Source organism: Danio rerio, chromosome 7 (genome assembly GCF_052040795.2).
Source record: "Danio rerio strain M-AB ecotype USA chromosome 7, GRCz13ab, whole genome shotgun sequence".
Taxonomy (NCBI): domain Eukaryota; kingdom Metazoa; phylum Chordata; class Actinopteri; order Cypriniformes; family Danionidae; genus Danio; species Danio rerio.
In genome coordinates, this window is record NC_141027.1 from 39,321,168 (window position 1) to 39,346,248 (window position 25,081).

Genomic DNA, 25,081 nt, shown 5'->3' on the forward strand with positions numbered 1-25,081 from the left:
TGACCAATCAGAGCCACTTTAATCATAGCCAGTTTCATTGTAATGTGTGTTTTGTGAACTACCAGGGCTACACAGATGAACCTCTGAGTAAAATCCTGTCTCATGTGGAGGATGGGAATATTGTACAGCTGGATCGGTGGAATCTTGTTGTGAAGCCCAACCCAGAGGCAGGACCAGAGGAAAGAGACGAGCAGGTGACGGACAAGGTGAGAGCTCCAGCGGTGCTGCTGTTTCACATGCTGTCAGAAGCACAGAACAGCAGCGGTATGCTTTTTATTGTGTGTCAGCATCTAAAGTGTGATTGATGTTTCTCTGCTCCACAGCTCCCTCTAGACGTCTTCAATAACTACTTCAGCCTTGGATTTGATGCTCATGTGACTTTAGAGTTCCACGAATCTCGAGGTTTGTGAAAACGCACTAGTCTGTCTGATAAATGTGCGACTGCTTGTTAACTAGATTGAGAAAGTAAAGGATGTAAAGTTTCTTCTGTGAGGTCCGATTGATTGGTGCTAATTGAGATTCATTATGGTTTGTCTTCTTTCTCCTCAGAGGCTAATCCTGAGAAATTTAACAGCCGGTTCAGAAACAAAATGTTCTATGCAGGGGTAAGTGATAAACACAAAATCAAACTCCTAAGACTGAAACAGCCAAGTTTTCACAAAGTTCTCATTGGATTCAGAGTAATGAATTGGCAATGGAATTGGGATGAAATGGCAATTCATTCTTATTGTAAACAATTCATGCATCATACATCCATGCAGCAAATACGTGCTTCATTTAAAAAAAAAAAGAAGTGTTGCGATTGCAAACCTCAAGGCCTTGTTTACACCTGCCATTAAAATTTGGTTAGTCAGATCAGAAGGTTATACCAGGGGTCTGTTGTTCATCATACCTCACCAAAAAGATCTGAGATGATTTGACAGACCTGGATTTTTTTTTCTGATAACAAACAGCTGGCTAATTTTGTTCTTCAAGCTAGTTGGTGAATCAGATTTAAATCTCTGAACAGGTTTATTGATGTTTAAAATCATGATCTGCAATGTAGCGACCTGCTGGTGACAAAACAGCAGTGCAATGACATCATCTAATTAATGTTCAATTATTTAGCAACTATGGAGTGAAATTTTATATAAGATTCAAGATGTAACATTCATTCAATCATTCATTCATTTTCTTTTCGAGTTAGTCCCTTAATTAATCTGGGGTTGCCACAGTGGAACGAACCACCAACTTATCCAGAATATGTTTTTCGCAGCGGATGCCCTTCCAGCTGTAACCCATCACTGGACAATGTCCATACACGCTCATTCACACACATATTTAGTTTGTTTAATTCACCTGTACCACATGTCTTTGGACTGTGGGGAAAAATGGAGTACACAAAGGAAACCGACGCGAACATGGGGAGAACATGCAAACTACACACAGAAATACACACAGAAATAGACAACTAAATAACAATAGATGATTAGTTAAATTTATCGCAATAACTTTTCCACATTTTACAGCCTATTTGTACTGGCTTGACTTTGTATTTAATAATAGCTTCACATGGCTTAACTGACTATTTAAATACATTTAAACTAATCTATGCCTTTTGAGATTTATGAGTAGTGGTCTGCATCTTTTGCGTTTCATCCAGCCACCCACATATTAGCTTTTACCATTCAAATTTATAAATTGTTTAATAAATTTAAATGGAAAAAAAAAGAAACAAATAATATAATAATTATTTTTTCCACAAAAAAACTCATTCTCAAGCACTTTACGAACATTATTTACAGAGGTGAATCCATGAGCAGGCTTTATCTGATCTTTTGATTTGATATGGCAAATATGCTTGCATAAATTATCTAGAAACATGAAATGGGACAATGGATGCAGCAGGTTTAGTTTCTGACCTGATCTGATAGCTGCTAAATTATTGTGAAGGGCCAGGATGTGTCAAAATCAGGACTGGAAAGAAAGCATTTGCTTTTTTAAATGTTCTCCAAACTTAAGATTTCAGATAGCAAAGCTTAAATCTGGAAAGTGTGGAAACCATCCTTCAACAGGTCTTCCTATTATTCAAAGACTTAGTTCACTCAAAAATGTTTTTTTATTTATTTTAATTTTTTATTTTAATTGCTCACCCTTATGTAATTTTAGTCCCCTGAGACCTTTGTTCATCTTCAGAACGCAAATGAAGATATTTTATATGAATCCTAAATGCTCTCTGACTTTTCATAAACAGCAACAGTCCTAAGATGTTCCATGTCCAGGAAAAAAAAAAAACTTAGTTAAAACATTGCTTGTGACTTCAGTGTTCATCTAATCATATGAAGCTCCATGAAACATTTTGTGCACTAAACAACTGTAAAAGCAACCTTGTTTGTCTAGGTCAAGGTCAGGGTGCACATTTACTATGGGCAATCCAATGCTTGTGTGTTGCACTAGTGACTAATGGCAAAGCATCATATTGCCTGTAGTAAACACACACCTTGACAATCTGATGAGAAGATATAGGCGAACAAAGTTAGATTTATCTATCTATGTAGTTGGTGATTAGTGGCTATTAGAACACATGAGTCATGACATGAGTCCAGTCAAATGTGTTAAAAATTATTATAGGTGTAAGTTGGTGGAAGTAGCTTTTGTCAACAATCAATGGAAACAATCAAGTAGCTCAGTGTTTTTTGCTTGATCATACAACATAAATCATTGTGACATTGATGCAAGTATCTTTTTTTTTCCTCTACAGACAGCGTTTTCTGATTTCTTGATGGGCAGCTCCAAAGACCTGGCTAAGCACATCAAAGTAGTCGTATGTACAGTATTAAACTAAACAAATATATTTTTCTGGAGACAATAAGAGAGGAAATACTGTAAATGTGCATGCCTCTGTGTGGTTTAAAATGCAAATGATCATGCTGCGCATTTTAGGTTTGACTCTAAGTCTCTATATTTGCATGCTTGTTTGTCTGTTTGCGTTTCTTCCTCTTGGGCTTTAGCACTGGGAGGTAGTGTGTCTAAATTTGAGTCGAAAACTTTTTTTTTCTGCTGACTGTTGGTTTGTTCTGCTGACTTGTTTAGTTTATGCTGCTTTCTTCTCTCTCATTCTTTGTAGTGTGACGGCACAGATTTAACCTCAAAGGTCCAGGATTTGAAGCTGCAATGCCTGGTCTTCCTAAATATCCCCAGGTGATGCACTTAATCATGTTTTTAATGTTTTCTGAGTGCTTTATCTGTGCATACAGTATGTGCAGTTGCTGTTATTATCAATGTTGAAAACAATTAATCTACTTAATATTTTTTTGTGAAAACTGCACTCAAAAAGGACTTATTTTATTTTATTTACAATGAGTTGAAACAAAGCGATTCTTAAGTAATTGTTTTTTGTTCAATCCTCTTAACTTTGTTAGATTAAGTTTACTTAATCGAGTTGTGATGGCACAACCTGTAGGAACTGTGTGGAAGCCAGTGTTTTTAGTGTGTCACAGTTTTTTTCAGGATTCTTTGATTAATATAAACTTCAGTCTCACTTTATATTAAGTGGCCTTAATAATGTTCTATACTTAAATTTAATCATTTCAGGGTTCAACACTAAGCCTTTTTTCTACTGGCCCGAACAGGCCGGTGATTCAGATTTTTACTTGCGCTGCCAAAATGTTCACTGGCCCCAGCAAACAAAATAAATAAATAAAGTTAATAGCTATCTCTCAGCTACACATTTTATATATTTTTTTTCAAAATCCAAACATAACGATAGACCATTTTGAGGGATGTAAAAAATAGCATTGGTCCTAAAGTATTTCTTGTGTTACATTTTTAATTATCATAGCTTGCGAGAATCCCAAAAGGTCCACATATTGATAAATAATGTTATGTCGGCGGTTTAAACGTTAATTTATGCTTGAACTGACTTTTGTTACAGTTTGATTGTTTGACCAATTCTAAGAAGCCCATATTAATAATATAGCTCTTTTAAATATTTTCTATCATATATTGTAAAAGCTATCTATAATCATTAAGATTCTAACGTTAATTCTTTTCAAATCTTGGGGTCCCCATGAATACTGGAACTTTCCGTCTATAGTGCAGTTTATTTAAAAACAAAACAATTTCCATATGTTCTCTCTCTCTCTCTCTCTCTCTCTCTCTCTCTCTCTCTCTCTCTCTCTCTCTCTCTCTCTCTCTCTCTTTCTCTCTCTCTCTACAGTGTATATATATATATATATATATATATATATATATATATATATATATATATATATATATATATATATATATATATACACATAAAGAAAGTGTTTTGAGTTTTAATGCTAGGACCCCATACTTGGAATTGCTTAGGGCCCCTAAATCACTAAGTCCACCCCAAACTGAATACATACAGTACACTTTTTATTCAACATAACTTTTCTTCAAATACTTAATAAATAACTAACAGTTCGTAAAATTTCAATTGTGATGTAACTAAATTTCTCAAAGATCCTGGAAAATAATGTCTGTGAATCTAGAATTTGAATATTTAAAAAATAAAAATACATTTATAATGAGCAAAATTCAGAGTGTTATGCAAGCAAAATGAGCAGTATGGAAAATGTTTAAATGGAAAGTATTTTTAAATGGAAAGTATTCCCGATTTGAAGACTGTATTTGCATGCAATTGACACATAGTCACAGACAAAATAAACTTTAGCGACAAGGCAGTAAGGATCCTGTTTTCTCCCCCCGGGCCATCGGAGAGTCTTTATTATTGAGCCCTGCATTTGGTACAATGTATGTGTTTTGTACATACATGTTTTTACATTGTACTTACAGTATATTTAAAATAAATTATTTGCATGTAATTTTCATCTGTCATTGATTTCTGTATTTACATAATTACATTGTTGACTTTTTCATTTTTTTCACAAATACAAACTCTTTTGAACTGTACTGTACTACTGATCAGTATATCTGTGTAAGGATCTGAATACAGAATTTGATTGTTTATGTTGATCTCAGGTACTGTGCGGGCACAATGCCATGGGGCAATCCGAGTGAGCATCATGACTTTGAGCCTCAGCGTCATGATGATGGCTGCATTGAGGTTATTGGATTCACAATGACATCACTGGTATGTTTCACCTCACTGGATGCATTTGAAGTGAGTTTTCAAATGAAAGGGTCTATTCTTAAGTCAACAGATGTGCCCTGCGTTGTTTTTTGTGACTTTAGGCCACACTGCAGGTCGGAGGTCACGGTGAGAGGTTAAATCAGTGTCGCGAAGTCACCCTCACCACCTTTAAGTCAATCCCCATGCAGGTGGACGGGGAGCCTTGTAAACTAGCACCATCTGTTATTCACATTTCTTTGCGAAACCAGGCCAACATGGTGCAGAAAACCAAGAGACGTACATCTATACCACTGCTAAACGAGTGAGTGCAACATTTGACATCACACACTTGTAGGTCTGTCATAATATCATATTTTTACTACCAAACAAATTCTTGAAAGCAATATTTACAACATTGCTATACTAGATTTACATTCATTCACGATCCAAAAACAATTCACTTTTGTCATAACGTACATTGTAATGTCACTTCTCACTGTGTCTGAAACTATTTGTTCAAAGACTCAGTCTCTTTTAAACCTGTCTTGTCCAAGAGCCTACTCAGCTCTGATTGGTCAAATTGCACATATTTTATTTTGCACGTCAGAAAACCCCCCACCCATGTTCAAATTATAACTATTAATCTCTTGTAAACACAGTAATATGAACCGCAATTATGGGATTTGTTTTGTGTCAATTCAAGCCAAAGTCTTAATCCTTCAACAGGGGTTCCCAAACATTTCCAATCACGACTAAAATAACAATACCAGTGACTCGCGACCACCAGTATCCTCTGAAGTGGTTATACAGTAAATATACAAACCTTGAACACATACTAATGGAGATCATTCTCCATGTGAGTGTCGTAAAGGTGTCAGAAAGTTGAACCTAGTGCCATATAATCAATTTGCTGCATCTGACTCAATTGCTGGGTCTTTAAAATAACGTTAACACAGCAGGAGTCGCAAAAAATGGATAGGCTGATGGATTTTTATTTGCATTTTATTATGTAAATTTCACATTACTCTTCTTTTGTAGGTTAATTTTAGTAAATTAGTAAAATGAATTTGACTTTTGGAAATCGCAAAGTGATTCTCCCCCAACCTCATTGTCCCACAATCTTTTCTGCTGGAGATACTCTTGTCGTAAAAACCAAACAAACAAAAAAACATTAAAAATCTTAAATGTACCGTAGGAGCGGTATAGCAGAACCTTTTGGTGGTTTTAAAACATTGACCTTTCAAAGCCGTAGTATACCTTGAAAACGGCTATCGTCCCATGTCTAGTTCAGACCCCTACTTTGTGAACCGCTGCTTTAGAAGAGCATACAAAGTGGTTTTGCTTTCATAGCACACAAAATAGCATGCTCTCAATATGTCAACCACACAAAATCATGTAGCAAACTCCTCCAGCAACTACTGGAGTGTTTGAGGGTCAAAAGAGGCAGTTTACCTACAGCCAGTGAAGCCATTATGCTGATTGGTTGAATAAACTGACCTAGGTTTGTGCAGGAAGTAGGACTGGAATTATTACTTACTCATTCCAGGCACTTCAGAATCAGTTCTTTCTTTTAGGAGACAGTATTTATACAATACTACATTTATCATGCTTCCTTGATCTTTGACACTTGCAGACCTTACACATTTTTAGTAAACAGCTAAATGAAAAGAGCATAATAGCGAGTCTTAAACATAATTGTCAGTTCCTTTCATCTTTTATTGGTTTTATTTAGTCTTTTCGTCTTTTTGTCCAATGAACCACTCAGAATAAGGATGCGTAGAGAGGGTAACTATAAGTGTATACTGTACAAGCAATGTATTGCTGATTGTTGATCAGCATGTCGTGTTGAGGGGGTGTCTGAATCCATGTCTTATTCATAAAATTCAAGAAACGCCCACAATGGCAAACTAATGAAGCTTTTCTTTTGTGTGGCTTGAGTTGTCTCTCGCTTTTGCCTGTCATGTTCTCCGACAAGATGTTTATTTGCCAGTAATATTAATGGCACTAATAATGGACTCTTTACAATGTTGCAGTATTGTTATGTGTAATATTATGTGTAGCTTAAAATATATTCATCATTTACGCTAGCCTATTTTTTCTTTTGGTTTGGGTTGGTTGTAATTATATGTGTTAAATTTCAAAATTTGAAAATCTTATCTATCTTATTAATTAATTAATTAATTAATTTATTTATCTATTTATTTATTTATTTTGATAGTTTGTTAATAAAAAAATTAGTTATTTTTAATATTGATATATTGTAACCCCCAATTTAGTATTTAGTAGTTAGTGTGTAATTAAGAATGAGGTCTGCGATTTATGAATGAGATTTAAAGAGCAAGACTTTTAAAAAGACAGCAGTATTCAAATGCACACATACACACACATTCACGCACACACAAATTTTTAAAGCACTAGGTTAGCTAATGTTTAATAAACAGTCAGAGCAAAAGTTAAACTGTTGGATTGATGTGCCTCTTTATTGAGCTGTTACTGAACGTGTGACAATTTAGTATGATTTATTTGCTCTCTCAGTCTCATTTCTTTTCCATGTCACCTGAAGTGAATAAATGACCCTCATAAATGACTGGTAAGGACAGACAAGCTTGCTTAGTCCTGCTGAAATTAGATAATCACTCTCCCTGGGGTTTTGTTCATTTCACACCTGGCTGCTTCAAGGTGAGCTCATTGTATCGACGGCAGATAGACCCATAATGAAACCACGGTTAAAAAGCTAAATATCGGAAGCGGAGACAGATTTAATTAGTATAGCGACAGCTGGGCCGTTTAGTGAAATGCGAGATGCTGTTTCCAACCCTGACAGCCATCACTGCATGCTCACTATGATATGCCACTGTTATAGAAACTTCAGTTCCTGATGAATATCTTTTGTTTGAATAAATTTTTTTTAACCATAATCTTTTTCCATCAAGCAGTCAGCAACCGTTTCCAGAACGACTACGGATCAGAGTGAGCCGTATCAGCATGCATGATTATGAAGCTTTGCACTACGACAAGGAGAAGCTCAAAGAAGCTTGTAAGTATGAAACATGAACAATAACAATAATAATGTAATAATAATTATAATGATTATAATAATAACCATAATGATATTAATAATAATAATAATAACAATAATAATGATAATAATAATTATACTGATTATAATAATAATAATGATGATGATATTATTAATAATAATAATAATAATAATAATAATAATAATAATAATAATAATAATGATCATGATGATGATGATAATAATAATAATAATAATGATGATGATGATGATGATGATGTAATACTAATAATAATAATAATAATAATATTAATAATAATAATAAATAAGGATATAAAGCTTATAGTTTTGTCATTTATTAAGTTTGTAATTGTAGTTTTTAAGTTTAAAAACGCGTCCCTTCTTATTTTTTTATAAGTAATATGTCAAAACTGGATTTGAATGTTACCACATTTTTAATTCCAAAAAGCTAAATCTGGGGTAAAATGTTTAAAAAACTTTACTGTTGATCATTTAATGTTTTTTTTTTTCTTTTGTAAAATTAACATTTCATTTTTTCCCTGTTAACACAACTTGTCTTCTTTGATTTTATTCATTTTGTCAGTGACAAGTGCAGTTAGATTGCAGACCAACCTTAAATATAACCTCAAAATCTGGCCGTTAATAATTATTGAATGAACTTGTCCCCTTAAATGTCGTTTGTAAAACATCATTGAAGTTGCTCTTCAGTGGTTTGGCATTCAGCAGTGACATTTACATTATTACACGGAACTGAACTGAACTTCAGTTGTGAAAACTGCACTGAATGGAAGCAGTTTCAATTTGCTAGAAGCTGCTTTGAAACATTCTACATTGTAAAAGCACCATAGAAATAAAGATGAGTTGAATTAAATAGAATTGTGGTTATGATACAGATTAGTTCACCCAAAAACGGACAGAAACATCCCAGATTTTCTTTCATGTGTTGAAGATCATCAAAAGTTAGATGAATTTGATGAAGTGAGGGCAATAACATTTATTCTGGCTGCCCGATTTGTTTAGGAGTGCCCAAGTCAAGCTGTGTGCACACTTCTATTTCCCAGCACTAGGTGTCGTCCCATCACTACCCTCAGTAACTATGGTGTGTGCTGTTGGAATTTAGTGGCTCTATTACAATACATTCAGCCTCTGCTTTATGCCGCTTTTAAGATTTGACACGGAGTATTTTACCAATCCATCAGCAATGTTAGCATCATACATTTCTAGTTTTAATAAACTATTACCTACAGTTTTCAAAAATCAAGTCTAGTATGAAAAATTGTTTGTTAATGTTCAAGTATATGGTTATAATCAAGCTTTGTTTTAATAAGCAAACATTTAAAATAGTGAATATCCATCACCCCGAGACCAGTTTTATGATGATTAATTTATATACATGCTGGTTGACAATCACATTAGCCTTTTGGTCTGACTTTAAAAAAAAACAACAGAAAATAAAAAAGTAAGACTTCCTTTAGTTTGACTGAATTCATCCATTTAAAGTGCTTGTCAACTAGGAGAAAGTGGTTCTCTCTTTTCAGTTCATACACTCATTCTGTACTCTTTCATTTGTGCTACAAAAATAAACCACACATCCTTGTGTCTCGTCAGCTCACTGCTGTCAGTCCCTCTTCACTCTTCTGAAGAGCCTTGACAATACCACCAACTCAAGAGAAAGAGCGAGAGCACGGAGAACAAACCTGAATTGAATTTGGGAACGACTGCTCAGATGTTGCTAAGCAACTCAACATTCCTCAATGGAGGAGACCTCTCCCATATCTCGCCGTTCTTTCTCCACTCGTCTCTTCCCGCTTTCCCCGTCGCCCTCTCTCACTTTCTCGCTCCCCACTTTGTCAGAGAAACTCAGCGTCTTCTTGAGAAAGCTCATTTAGTTTGGAAATATTACCCTGCCTCTCTAAAGCCATCAAGGCTCGCTGCTCAGGGTAGGACTGTAGTTTTTCTCCAGCTTTAAAACGTGCACTCCTGCATCTTCATGATGTTAAGGGTGGTTGAGTGTTTCATTGCACAGTTGAGATCTCAGAGTGAGATCTTTGACTTTTTCCCATTTCCCTCTAAATTGAGTTGGACTTGAGAATGTCCATATGCATGAGAGGACACGTACCCTCAGCAGCCACTGCACTGCTTGAACATCATATTTCATCAGATTCTCTCAATGACACGTATAAGAGCAGGCCTACAGCTGCATGTCTACAAAATGCCTACAGTGATTTAGACTCTAGTGCAGACAAAATGGCTATGGCCTATTACTGTCAGCCCTCGTTTCATGAGGAGTCTCTGGATTCCTTTGAATGAGTTGGATTGGGTCTAAGCCACTGCATGTTGAATACAACTGCCATAAATCATCTCCATCAACACATACAGCTTACAGAGATTCACCAGGACACAGAGACAGAGATGAATTTTATCTTCAATGCTTTGAATTCTCTTTTCTTTCTTTCTTTCTTTCTTTCTTTCTTTCTTTCTTTCTTTCTTTCTTTTTTCTTTCTTTCTTTCTTTCTTTCTTTCTTTGTCTCTTTATCTCTTTCCTTCCTTCCTTCCTTCCTTCCTTCCTTCCTTCCTTCTTTCCTTCCTTCCTTCCTTCCTGCCTTCCTTCTTTCCTTCCATTCTCTTATTTAATTCAAATTTCATCTCCCTCTGCTGATCAGTATCTCCTGAGAGGAGAAATATGGGCCAAATTTTTAAAAACGTGCAGCAGACTTTTACTGTGCGAATGATGAAAAGATTCTGTTTCTTCTCCTTATCTCTCATTCTAACTTCTCGTTTCTTGTCTTTCCATCCTTATTGCAGCGATTCCACTGGGTCTCATCGTTGTCCCTGGAGACAGTGATTTGGAAACCTGCCGAGCTCACATCGAGAGACTACAGGAGGTAAAAAATGAGAGGGTGGGGTTAACAGATGGGAGAGGGGTAAAAGTGAGAAATGAAGAGGACAGGAAAATAGAGAGGAGGAGAGAGGTGTTAGAGTTTGATTAATGATGGGAACAGTCAGTCACTGTATAAGAATATAATATATGGAGAAGTTTTACTGCATTACATGTAGTACAGAACAGTGGCGCTTGGTTAGTTTGTCCTTCAGGACCCAGATTTGCAAGTAGTGACACTCTATTAGAATGTTTTAATTCTAAAATATTATTAAATGTTTTAAAGAGCCCCTATTATGCGTTAAAAAAGGCCATATTATGGTTTTGGGGGTCTCCAACAACAGGCTGATATGCATGCAAGGTCAAAAACTCTTGTAGTATCTTATAATATACATTTATTTGTAACTAATTATCCCAACACCTCTCATATGATTTGTTCAGCAATTAATTTGTTCCCAAACCCCTCCTTAGCGTGATGCTAATCTGTGCTGATTGGTGAGATGACCTAGTCTATTGCAATTGGTTGACTGCGTTCAGCGTGAGACAGAGAGAAACGCCCACCACGACTTATCAACATTGTTGAAGTAGTCAGAGTGCAGAGTGTATGTGTGAACCCAATAAAGGAGTGCATTAAAGCAATGCAGTTTGCTCTGTCAGCTCTTCATTACCATGACACACATTCAGTATTAATCCACACAGTGGCAAAAGTTGAACTATTTTGAAACCTGAACGCCACAAGTGTAAGAATAGCTGATGGTGGCCATAGCAATGACAAGTGGCAGTGGATTGCGAGCTCACAAACGCATTTAAATCAGTAAAGAAAGTGGTAAGCGTTGCATTTTCAATGTGGTTTTAGATGCGAAATGAGAATATAAAGAGTTAACCAGATACAGTACAAGGTACGTGGAGCGGTTACAAGTAACAAAACACAATTAAATTCATAATTTGCAAACTAGAGAAAACAAGGAGGCAACCATTTTAATCACACTTAGGTTGCTTAGACTTGTGAAATGGAGGAAGGAACTGATCCATGAACTGTGTACTGTAAAGTTCCTGTCAAGCTCTGACAAAGTCCCATACATCAGTAGTCTTTTCTGATCCTTCCTTTTAGCAAACGGCCGATAAATCTCCTGTTGTAAGCATGTAGATTGCTGAAGCACTCGTCAGAAAAATGACAGGAGCACAGTACAAGGCTGGAGCTATAATATTTTTGCAAAAATAAACTTTATCCATTGACTCTTCACAGCCACATCTTTGGGTAGGAAAAATAACACTATTTTAACTTTCTCTTTTATATATGAATCAATAGTTTTACACACAGTGCACTTTCAGATTTAATCCTTAGCTGGATATTTAACTTTACTTAGAGCTGTGTTACACACTGCATGGAAGGTCATTTTCAAAAACACATAATAGGGGCTCTTTTTCACTTAATTTTTGATCATTGGTTTTGAATTTATAAATAGTTGCCGGGTTGGAAAATTGAGTAAATGTTGACGGGGGTTTTGTTTTTGGAGTTTTTTTTTTAACCTTTCCAGTTAGATTATGCATATGTTGTTCAATTCTTAGGTTTTGATGCGCTGTTCATTTACTTATTTACCACAAACAATTTAAAACCATCATGAAGCATTATTAATGCAGTCACCTTTATCAAAATGCATTATTATTAATACAATATCTCAACATCATACCAAAAATTGGCCAAATGACATTGACAGTGACAGTTTTTTCTCAAATTTTCATAATGCCATGCCCTCTAGCCATACATTTATGGTGAAAGTAAATTGCACACAAATCATGTTTGTCCTTTATCAGGTGATCCAATATTCAACCTTTAAACAACATCAATGCAAAGTAATACTCTAGTTTGACTGGGCACATAACCTTTAACATTAAGTTAAAATAAGGACTTCTCCTCACTATATATGGTTTATAATTACTTACTCTTATGACTTGTGAATGCTCAGTGTATTGTTTAGGTAAACTTTAGAATAGGCATTTACTTTTTTCTTTCTCTTTGTTGCACAATTTTTTTGTTTGTCTCACAATTTGAAAACCATTGGTCGAGAATATCTTTTTCATGACTCCCCATACTATCTATTAGGGCTGCTTGATATTGGAAAAATCTAACATTGCGATGTTTTGTTTTTCTACAATCAATATTGCAATATATAAACAATTTCACCAGGTGACTTAAACTGCTACTGTATTTAGAAATTATTTATTTATTTAGATTGATTGGACTGATTCTGTAGGGAAGTGAATCGTTCAAAAAAATTAAAAATATTAACTAATTGCAATCAAAGATAACAGTGAAATAAACTGTTTTATGGTTTTTGGTGAAATCAAATTGTATTCAGGTGGAAATTTTGAAGAATCAAATGTAAAACAAAAAACACTGCAGAAGCTTTTACTCAAAAAAAAAAATTTCAAAATCATTCTTTAAGTTACAATATTTTTATTTATTACTGTGTTTCCCATGTTTTTCATCAATCAAATAGATTCTTAGTCCTCTAACATACAGTCTTTTGAAAAATGAGCAATTGTACCATAGTCGGACATAAAATCTGATCTTTTTGGCAGGGAATAAAAACTAAACCTCAGATGACAACATATACTGTAGCCTGAACAAAAATCATTTAGGCACCGCCAATCAATTTTTAGTGTATGGTATTTAGGTCCTTTATGTTGATAGATTTGTAAGCACAAATCAATTCCCTCACGCTGTCTTAATGAGCAGAAAAAGAAAGATTGTCAAAGGTCTCAAATATTGCAAAAGCAAATAACTCCCAAAGAGAATTCATGTGCTCAAAATGCGCAGATAATCAAAGAATATGCATTTACTTTTTTCTCTCGTTGTTATTGCTCACAATTTGAAAAGTATTGTTCGAGAACATCTCATTTTGTTCATGACTCCCCATTATATCCATTAGGGCTGCACAATATTGAAAAGATCTGATATTACAATGTTTTGTTTTTTCTGCAATAAATTTCAGAATATAAACTTAAACTACAATTTTAAAATAATTTATTCGTTTAAATAGATTAGACTGTTTCTGTAGGGAAGTAAATCCTTCGTTAAAATATCAAATATTAACTAATAACCAAAGGTAACAGTGAAATAAACTGGGAAATCAAATAGTATTCAGTGTGTAGAATTTGAGTAATCAAATGTAAAATAACACGGCAAAAGTCTTTACCGTATAAATAATTAAAAAATCTTCTTTATTTAAGTTACAAATGTTCAAATGTATTGTGCCTGAACACTGAACGCTGTCAGCCCTTAAAAACATGTGCAATTGAAAACTGTCCATTTTGGTTAAACTCTGCATTAACTACACAATTCTCCTAATGTGTTCTAAATGGTTTCTCCCAGTTAACTATAATCATAACTGATATCGATGCTAAAACAATATATTATGCAGCCCTACTATCCATGTTCCCAGAAAAAAAAAATCAGTGGTTACAAAAATAACTTTCAGCTGAAAAATGAAACAATTAATAAGTTGTCATTTAGAACAAATGAACAACCCCATCTGGTTTAATTTTGATGTCAAAAAGAAAGCAAGAGTAACACACACACACACACACACACACACACACACACACACACACACACACACACACACAATATTCTTCAAAAACAGAAGTAGTCTCATTCACATGCTCACATTCATATATGCTGTATGAACTTTTCCCAGAGATCACTGTTGTTCCACTGTCTGCTGCAGATGATTAAAAAAATCATATATATATGATGGTGTGAGTGTGTGTGTATTTGAGTTAGTGGGCTGTGTGTCTGATCTGATCTCCTGGGGTTTATGTGTGTGTGTGTGTGTATCTAATATAATGGGGTCTCCTGCAGGACTTTGTGTCGTGTAACCCGTCTCTGCAGCGGCTGGTGCTCCAGGTGGGTGAGACACCTGCGAGAGGTGAGACAGGAGCACTTTCAGGAACAAGACTGGAAATACAGCCTGCGCAAAGAGTCGAGAAAACCAAATTCTGTGCTGTTTGTACTAGAGCCCATCAGCTTTTGATGGACATTTATCCACAAACTTTTAAAATCTCTAAAAATAGGCTCGGAGGCAGACATGTTTACCGGAAGAGTACATAAACCTCCAGAGAGATAAAATAAGCAGGAGAGTTTGTTTTCAGATAGAGCTTAACATGATCTCCAAAGCAGAATATTCTCCAATTCGTCCTAAATCTCATCCACATCATTCTCTGTAAGATTAGAGCACTCTAGCGCCTCCTAGATACTAGTCGCTTTGCAGACGTGAAGAAAACCCTCATTAGTTCGGCGTTCCCTTATGACAGATGTTATGGGTGAAGCTTCAAATAAGCACAAATTATAGGAAGCGCTTGCTAAGCTAAATCCACTCGCTCTGGATATTTCCCCTGGGTCCTAAGTGCTCCCGTGTGCTTTGTGTGGATACCTTCAGTCGTGTTTAGCTTCTGTCGAGAATGGCAGCTTACTGTATAGTGATGGCGCATGCAGTTGTTGTACTGTGAGTGAAGTCTTGACTCTGTTGCATGACTTAGTCGTAGATGTTCAAGTGGCAGTTTAGAGCTTTGTAGAAAGAAATGAATTGATGTGACAAGCAATAATGGCAGGTCTGTCTGTGTTTGTGTGGTGAAAGTGAACTTTTCCTTTTGTTTGATTGGCATGAACTGACATTAATCAGAACTCTTGTCTTTTCTCCTTCCCATCTTCTACCCCGTTTGTTCTTCACATTCACAGGAAGGTGACGGGAGCAAATCAAAGGCTTTGTCGTCTCAGAGGCTATCACCGAAATGGTGCTTTCTCGACTGTGAGTATTATTTTTCACTGTGAGTTTGGTGCTAGAATTGAGAGAGTCAAATCTGGGGTACTGAACAGAAAATGTGCCATGGTGGCCCTCAAGGATGTGGGCTGGAGTTGTGTTTTTATCAGTGCACAAAGCTGTAGGTGTTTGCAGTGAATCAAATGGCAAAGAGTAAAGGTCAGAGATTCAAAACCATGAGTCAGCCCACAAAATACTCTCTTATCAGCGGCAGAATCAAAGCGAGGAACAGAAAGATTCATAAATCTCCATGCTACAGAACAGAATCTTTTTGAACATTTTTGAGCCAAGGTGATTACTGTCATTAGTTTATTTATTATTTACTGTGTTGGATAAGTTACTTTAAAAAGGAATAGATTACAAATTACTGACTACTACTGGAAATTGTAATCTGATTACATTACTAATTACTTAATGTAAAACGTAATCAGATTACTAGTTACTTTATTTGAAGTTACTTTAAACATATAAAATATACCTAAAAAAATACAAATTATACTGCAGCTCTTTTAGTAATTTAATATTTACTGAGAAACATTACAATGGGCCGATCAAAGCAGCTTGACATATTCAAAAAACTTAAAATTCTCTCATCATTCACTTGTTCCAAACCTGAACACAAAAGAAGACATGAAGAAAACTGGACATCTGTAACCTTTGACATCCATACTATGCAAAAACACTGTAGTGTTTGGGTGTTCTGTGTTTGTCTGAGATAATTAGTGTATATTCCTTATAAAGTATCAGTGGTAATTAGTGTGTATATTCCTTATAAAGTATCAGGCTGATCGGTCAGTTCTTGTCACATGACTTGTGTGTTTCAACTGGTTTGCCTGGAAAATGAAGCAAAAGACGCATTGTGTGAATGGTCCCATAAGCAGCTATGCTTCTCTTCACATTCAGAAAATCCCCCTACTCCCAATCCTGCACAGAAATCCAAGTTAGCCTATTTACGCCGAGTTGGACCATCGTGTTTTTTGGGGCCAGTGTCCTCCTTGATGACGAGTATTGTCATAGAATGCTTTCCGTTCTAGTGCTTTAACAAGTTGCTAGTTAAAAAGCAGTCAGCAGTTCTTTAGAGACTGGACATAGACTGCATTTCACAACAATATTTTTGTTTTACGCTCAATGAAGATATGTATTACAAAGTAATGTCTGTATTACCACTTGAAGAAGCATCCACTCTCAACAGCAACCATTTTAGCTCACGTTCTTTAAAAATTTAAAAGCGCATGCTTATTAACTGACGTTGCAGTGGAAAACGTGATTTAAAAGGAGCATTTTTCTTCTAAAACTGTATTTGTAACGCAACACATTTACACTGACTTTAGTAACTGTAATCAAATTACACTAATGTAAGTTGTAATTCGTTACATTACTGCATCCCTAAAAATGTAATTAGAATAGAGCAACGTCTTACTGTGAAACATGATACACCCAACTTTGATTATTTATGTTTACCATCATGATTTGGCGGAATTTCACATTTAAAGTGTAATCATGATTTATTATATTACTGTATTTCCCATAATCAAATACAATTTTGTGCGCTTACTGTACATACAGTCTTGTGAAAAATTTGCAATTGTTACATTTTAGGACATAACAAATGATTGCGGGTATTAAAAGAAAACCTCAGATGAATAACAACATATAGCCTAAACAAAAATCATTTAGGCACCCATAATTGATTTTTTAACTTGTTCAGCTTATGGTATTTAGATCAATGATGTTGATAGATTTGTAAGCACAAAATAATTCCCTCACGCTGTCTTAATGAGCAGAAAAAGAAAGATTGTCAAAGGTCTCAAATAACTCCCAAAGAGAATTCATGTGCACAAAATGTGCACACAATCAATTTCCCCAGAGTGTATCCTCATACAGTACCTGTAAAGAACACATTTGCAGTAATGGCTTTTCTATCTTGGCTTTTTTTGTTAAATAAATAATGACACGGTGGGATAGATCATCCCAAATTTTTAAGATCTGCCAAGGGCCCTTTGCTTATTTTTTTATTAGAACTGTGTAATATATAGTTTCAGCATTGAAACTCCAATGTGCACGTCTGCAATAGTCACAGTGCAGGATCTGAAATGTTGAGTTTATAAGCTGGGTTTATAGTTGATCAGGAGCCACAGTCCAGAACACATAAGGATTTGTGGAGTCACTGAACAGTTTAACCATAGTGAAGTGAAAGTTTATCATTTGTTTGTGTTTTTAATACTACAAGCATTGAAGCATAATACGTTTTTCAGTTTTATTTATACAATGAAATCTGTTCAGTGTTATTTTACAATTATTTAATGTCTGTATCTGAATTCTGTTAGACTCCCTTGAAACCCTAATGCACTGTTTAATTCACTTTTATTATTGCTCTTATGTTTATCTATGCTTTTAATCTTAATCTTAACCATTATCTAATTTAAGTTTGTTATATAAATTTAATTAGCATGATTCTCTCCCCTACAAAATCATCACAATCAATCTAAATTAATAACATTATTTAAAGCTATAATTTTATTAAAACGAGCTATATACAGTATGTCATATTGTAAAATAGTATTCATTCATTAATTCATTCATTTTCTTTTCGTCTTAGTCCCTTTATAAATCAGCAGTAGCCACAGCGGAATGAACCTCCAACTTATCCAGCATATGTTTTACGCAGCGAATGCCCTTCCAGCTGCAATCCATCACTGGGAAACACACACACACACTACTGACAATTTTAGCTTACCCAATTCACCTATACCACATGTTTTTGGACTTGTGGAGGAAACCGGAGCACCCTGAGGAAACCCATGCAAACACGGGGAGAACATTCAAACTCCACACAGTAATGCCTACTGACCCAGCCAAGGCTCAGACCAGCAACCTTCTTGCTGTGAGGTGATCGTGTTACTCACTGCGCCACCGGGACGCCAGTAGTATTCATATCACAATGTATATCACAGAAAAATAATATATTGCAATAAATCAGATTTTTCCAATATCATACAGCTCTAGTTTTTATTACATCCTGAAATAAAAAACCACGAAATTCAATAGAGTGTCCTAGCTTCAAAGAGTAGTACACATTCATATACTACTTGATTGTTTTACACTATGCGGTATCCTGCTCAAGATTTGGATTAATATCAGCTCAACAAAAAATGGACTGCAGTGATGCATGCAGTGTTGTAGTCACAACCTCTTTCTTAAAAGTGCACTTTTATCTAATGGCAACTAATTATAAAAGTTCGGTGAAAAGTAATGTGCTTCAAAGAGTCGAAGCTTTCATATGACAAACTTAATGTGTCAACATTTCCCAATGCACTGAACTCTCATGGAGCAAAAAGATAATTATACACATTATGTATTCCGTGAGAGGTGATAAATAGCTTTTCACACACAGGTGATGCTTTTGTTGAGAAGGCGAGTTGTGTTGAAAGGACCAACAGACTTCACTTGACAGCATCTCAAGATACAGGGAGCCAGTCATCATTACACACAAATCCTCAGTGACAGCTGAGTCACGTTCACACAGATCCTGAAGTGCCACACGTCAAACCAGCGAAATGACAGTACATCACAATCCCCTGTTCAGAACATGCATCTTTCCACTCTTTTTTCTTCTTCTTCATCCTTTCGTTCCAGTCCCTCCTTGTTCTCATCCCAGTGGCCCAGAGCAAAACTCATCTCCTCGTTTTAAGACTAAAAAGCTTCAGAGGGCTTTATTACCAGAGAAAGAACCGCAGGATGAGTCAGAACATTTGAGAGTGATTGTGGCGCCTCATCTGATCTAAGCTCAGTGTTATGAAGGTCCTGTCAAATAATAACCATTTCAAGCAGGGGGAAAAGTCTGATCCAAGGACAGTGTTATAGAGTTTTCTTGGATCATGGAGGGGATTCTTCATGCCACGGAGAAGCAATATGGGGCAGGATGTCACCAGATTGTGAGGATTCATGTGCACTCATTATTTGTGCTGCAAATGTGTTCTTCACAGGTATGATGATCAACTCTGGGGAAATTGTTTATGTGCTCATTTTGAGCATGTGAATTCTCTTTGGGAGTCATTTGCTTCTATAAGATTCGAGACCTCCGGCAATCTTTCTTTCTCTGCTCATTAAGACAACGTGAGGGGATTGTTTAGTGTTCACAAATCCATCAACACAATTGGTCTAAATACCTGGCCTGCCTTTTTGTGCTGCACTCTGATTGGTTCTGATCATGTGTCAACCATGTTTGAGTCGACCAAGTGTTTTGAGAATTTTTTTTTTTCTTTGAATTGTACATGCAGATCAGTTGATTAAAGTTCTTGCTTTGTTATTGATATGGAGTTTAAAAAAACTCAATTTGTTTTTTTAAGCAATCTTGGGCTGTTTTCAGCTAATACTTTGAAGCCAAACTTTCAAATAAACATCATAATACATATGTTCATATTAACAATGGGTTAAAATGAAAACTGGGCAACGATTAATCACATTCAAAATAAATGTTTGAATATGCATAAATTTAGATACCCTGGCCATTTTATTAGGTACACCTATCCAACTGCTCGTTGATTGTTATTGCAAATTTCTAATCAGCCAATCACATGCCAGCAACTCAGTGCATTTAGACATGTAGACATAGTCAAGATGATCTGCTGCAGTTCAAACTGAGCATCAGAATGGGGAAGAATGGTGACTTAAATGATTTTAAACATGGCATGGTTGTTGGTGCCAGATGGGCTGGTCTAAGTATTTCAAAAACTGCAGATCTACTGTGATTTTCACGCACAACCATCTGTAGGTTTTGCGGAGAATAGTCACAAAAAAACGCAAATATCCTGTGAGCAGCAGTTCTGTGGGTGCAAATGCATTGTAGATGCCAGAGGTCAGAGGAGAATGGCCAGACTGGTTTAAGCTGATAGAATGGCAACAGTAACTCAAATAACCACACGTTACAACCCAGGTATGCAGAAGAGCAACTCTGAATGCAAAACATGCTGAACCTTGAGGCAGATGGGCTACAGCAGCAGAAGACCACACCGGGTGCCACTTCTGTCAGCTAAGAACAGGAAACTGAGGCTACAGTTGGCACAGGATCACCAAAATTGGACAATAGAAGATTGGATAAACGTTGCCTAGTCTGATGAGTCTTGATTTCTGCTGTGATATTCGGATATTGGGGTCAGAATTTGGTGTCAACAACATGAAAGCATGGATCCATCCTGCCTTGTATCAACAGTTCAGGCTGGTGGTGGTGGTGTAATGGTGTAGAGGATATTTTCTTGGCACACTTTGGGCCCATTAGTACTAATTGAGAATTGTGTCAATGCCACAGCCTACCAGTGTACCCATCTTTTAATTGCTACAGTATGTCCAGCAGAATAACGCACCATGTCATAAAGCACGAATCATCTCAGACTGGTTTCTTGAACATGACAATGAATTCACTGCACTCAAATGGCCTCCACAGTCACCAGACTCAATCCAATAGAGCACATTTTTGATGTAGTGGAACAGGAGATTTGCATCATGGATGTGCAGCCGACAGATTTGCAGCAACTGCGTGATGCTATCATGTGGAATATTTGCAATCTCTGAGGAATATTTTCAGTACCTTGTTGAATCTATACCACTAAAGCCTAGTTCACACTAGAGGATTTTAAGCCTGATTTGAGCCCGATTTGGAAATTAACGAGCTTGCCGACAGATCGGGCTGTAATCGTCAAGAAATCTGCAGGTGCGCCACTCTTTATGTGTGAACTACTGATCAACGCATCAACGAGGCTCGCTGACGCATCGCCGACACCTCGCAGACGGAAATCCAATATTTAGCATGCTGTCGGCCGACTCAACCCCACGTGTGGTCCGATGTAGTGACGAGCTGCAGCCAATGAGAGAGCATATCAGCATGAGCTGAATGCCTGTGTGCTCAGGAACTCAACAGAAACATCTGTGATTGGTCAGAATGGGCATCGGTGCACTCGCTTCATTCTGCATTAACACAGACAAGAGAGTAGGCTATATTAACAGTGGAACTAGAATTCTGTAACTATTAGAATTATCATACTGCTCATTCTGACCGTTCTCATATAAAACGCCATATTGTCACATCATATTTACATTCAAAGCTATTATCGAGATATTAAAATTAAGCTTTGAATGTCTGGCATCATATTTAATGACACCATTACCCTAAAAATATAATATTTTTTTGGTAATACAGCCTATAAATATGTAGTTAAGATACTAAAACACTTAAAGGTCTTGGCTTTCATTTTCACTTTCAAACAGGAGCTATTTCACAGCACAGAATATGCTGTTTTGAAAGATATCTGAAGTAAATTGATGTTTTTGCCATCAGAAAGTTTTGTTTATGTTAGCAGGAAGTTGCTAGGCAAAAAAATGCACACATATTTAAAGTCACAGTGAAAAGTATCAGACATGCATGCAGTCATTTTGACCAATATGGTAATTTAAGGCAGAAATACTCAGTTCTTTACTGTTTTGTAATAAAAAAAAAAGATAACAATGTCAGAAAGAAATACAGTGATAGTTAGAAAGTGGCAGGGTGTTATAGATATGTTAGTTTTATTTCAAAGAGTTATTACAATTACAAAAATTAAAAACTCTGTGTATCTATCCACTCGAACCTTGCAGATAAGTGATTAATCCGCTAATGCATAAGCTGATTTGACGATGTTTTTAAATGCTTTCTCGAAAGCTTGAAACGCTGTCAGTGATGTCATCAGCACACAAGCAGCCAATAGTGTTCAGCTTTTTCTGACGACTCCTCCCTTAAAATTTCATTGGCTGTGGTTTGGTAGCTTGAATGAGCTGATGGGGAAGGACTTATTGCCAGATCATGTAGTGTGTGACCCCCCTCTTGTGGACAATTCACAAAGTGTCGCGTAGTGTGAACACCACAGAGATTAAAAGACACAAAGTCAAGTCTTGTAGTGTGAACGGCACAGCGATCTGCTGATGTTTAAAATCCTGTAGTGTGAACTAGGATTAAGGATTAAGGCAGTTCTGAGGGCCAATGGTGGTCCAACCCGGTACAAATAAGGTGTACCTAAGTGTATATTGTATATATGTGAGTGTATATTGAATATATGTGAGAATATGTTTATATATATATATATATATATATATATATATATATATATATATATATATATATATATATATATATATATATATATATATATATATAAATATATAAACATATTCATATATATATATATATATATATGTGTGTGTGTGTGTGTGTGTGTGTGTGTGTGTGTGTGTGTGTGTGTGTGTGTGTGTGTGTGTGTGTAGTGTGTGTGTGTGTGTGTGTGTGTAGTGTGTGTATGTAGTGTGTGTGTATTTTTGTATGTAAAAAAAATATGCATTTTGGATGCGATTGATTTATTAATTTTTGGTCAGCACAAATTTCAATTAAATGCATGCATGTTTTCAATCAATCTGCATCTATAATTGTATAATGTAACCTTCTAATCTGAGGAAAATAAAAATAAAGAGAAAAAAGTACTGCATAGGCAAATGCATTTCATAAATTAAAAGTACAGGAAAGAATGGCAAATCAACATATGTGCTTGTTAGACAGTGCTTTTCAAAGGTTCTTTGTTGAATTCATGATGAAAAAGATGGCAAAGCATCAGGCTTTACTTCAGGCCACCAGTAAAAGCATAGAAAAGAAGCCTGTAATAAAAATCAGGATAAATGGAGAATTATAGCAAATTGACAGGATTTCTTTGTTTAAAGCTTTTCATTGACTCCTCTCAAGTGTCATTTAAGCTTTTCCGGTTCTTGCTCTCCAATCAATGGTAACCGCTCGAGTGATTTTGGTACGAGAGGAAACTGCAGGCCATTTTTAAGTTCTCTCTCCTCTCTCTTTCGATTTTTCTTTTATTTTCTACATTTATTCCCCTCCTGAGCTCCTCAGGCACGCACAGATGAAGTGGTATTGGCACACAAAGAACAAGGGGAACTTTAGAGACATGCATGCTCTCTTTCACATTCCTCAAAACCATACCCTGGGTTACTAATTATGATGATTTATCAGTTTAAATTGGTCCCGATCAGTCCAGCTTTCTTACCCGATAGTCTCAACTAAGTGTTTGAATTAAAAACAACCTAGAGTTTTTAAGATGTAAATGTTGGAGCTGCTGATGTGTAATCAATCCTAAAATTAGAACAAGAGGGTGATAAAACTCTCCACATAAGTCCAGTACCTCATCAGAGGCCTGATTTGGGTTGTTTTTTTTATATTTTGTATTTACAGCTACAACTGCTGATCGATTCTACAGGATTGATCGAGCTCAAGTGAGTTGTACATACAATACCTCTTAGAGTAATTCATGCTACAATTGAGCACTTTTGTTCACAAACAAATCGTTCCCATTTGTCTGGTGTCTGTGTCTCTGTTCTCAGGAGCATCTCAACTACGTGACTGAAATTTCTCAGGATGAGCTGTTTGTTTTGGACCCAGAGCTGGTGGTCACAGAGACTGTTAGCACATCACCTGGCATGCCAGACCTGGTGGACTCTGGTGAAGTCCAGTCCGATCCACACAAATTTGCCTTTCCGTCATCCTCTTCTTCACCACCAAACACACCTGGACCTAGGTGAGACATTACAAGCATATAGTGTTTAAATGTATTCAGTGCCATTATGTACTGTAAAGAGGGGGAAAATCGCCCAAAAATAATTTGCTCACTCTAAAGTTGTTTCAAAAAGATTTCCTTCCATGGATACTTTTAAAAGATAGTGGATCCTTTTCACATTTTCAGGTTTCTCAGTAGCAGAAGTCATCATAGTTGGGTAAAGTTAGAGCGCAGTGAATGGGAGCGTATATGTTTTTATAATTTTTTACACTCATATGTGCTGAAATATTTAAAGAAAATTTTTTTAAAAAAAGGAACAAATATTGTAGAAGTGAAAACACAATATGTTTGGAAGCTGGTGGTACCTTGTTTCACTGTATTTGGAAGTGTACAAAGATTCAATTATTTTTAATTTTTTTATTTTTTTCAATTATTATCAAAAAATTATTATTAAAAAAGTTTAAGTGTCATAAGTGAAAAAGTAATTTCAAAACAAATCCTCTTCGATCCAAAGCTTTTTTTTTTGCTAGGCTTATACCCAGAGGATTCATATTATAGCAGAAGCAAACAAGTATTTATAGACCTCAGCTTGCTTTATGCCAAAAGATGTGTAGCGTTGCTGTTGACAAATGTTGTCAAGCCTGCTATTAGAAAAAAATAACTTGTATACTAAAAGCT

At 35.9% G+C, this 25,081-nt stretch overlaps 1 protein-coding gene across 51 annotated transcripts in view; it reads left to right on the forward strand.

Annotated features, from left to right (window-relative positions):
• The window catches only part of dgkza (diacylglycerol kinase, zeta a), a 195,478-nt gene that overhangs the window by 130,157 nt on the left and 40,240 nt on the right, over window positions 1-25,081 (forward strand). For 16 of the 51 annotated variants that reach the window (NM_001442946.1, XM_087259376.1, XM_087259379.1 and 13 more), the window contains 13 exons: window positions 66-206; window positions 324-402; window positions 550-605; window positions 2,741-2,803; window positions 3,107-3,180; window positions 4,990-5,101; window positions 5,203-5,402; window positions 8,017-8,117; window positions 10,926-11,005; window positions 14,864-14,908; window positions 15,740-15,809; window positions 24,082-24,122; window positions 24,231-24,424. In NM_001442946.1, coding sequence (NP_001429875.1) covers window positions 66-206; window positions 324-402; window positions 550-605; window positions 2,741-2,803; window positions 3,107-3,180; window positions 4,990-5,101; window positions 5,203-5,402; window positions 8,017-8,117; window positions 10,926-11,005; window positions 14,864-14,908; window positions 15,740-15,809; window positions 24,082-24,122; window positions 24,231-24,424 — 1,256 coding nt within the window. Of the gene's footprint in view, window positions 1-65; window positions 207-323; window positions 403-549; window positions 606-2,740; window positions 2,804-3,106; window positions 3,181-4,989; window positions 5,102-5,202; window positions 5,403-8,013; window positions 8,118-10,925; window positions 11,006-14,863; window positions 14,909-15,739; window positions 15,810-24,081; window positions 24,123-24,230; window positions 24,425-25,081 lie in introns of all 51 variants that reach the window. The other 35 variants (XM_087259378.1, XM_087259383.1, XM_087259385.1 and 32 more) reach the window with 3 other exon arrangements.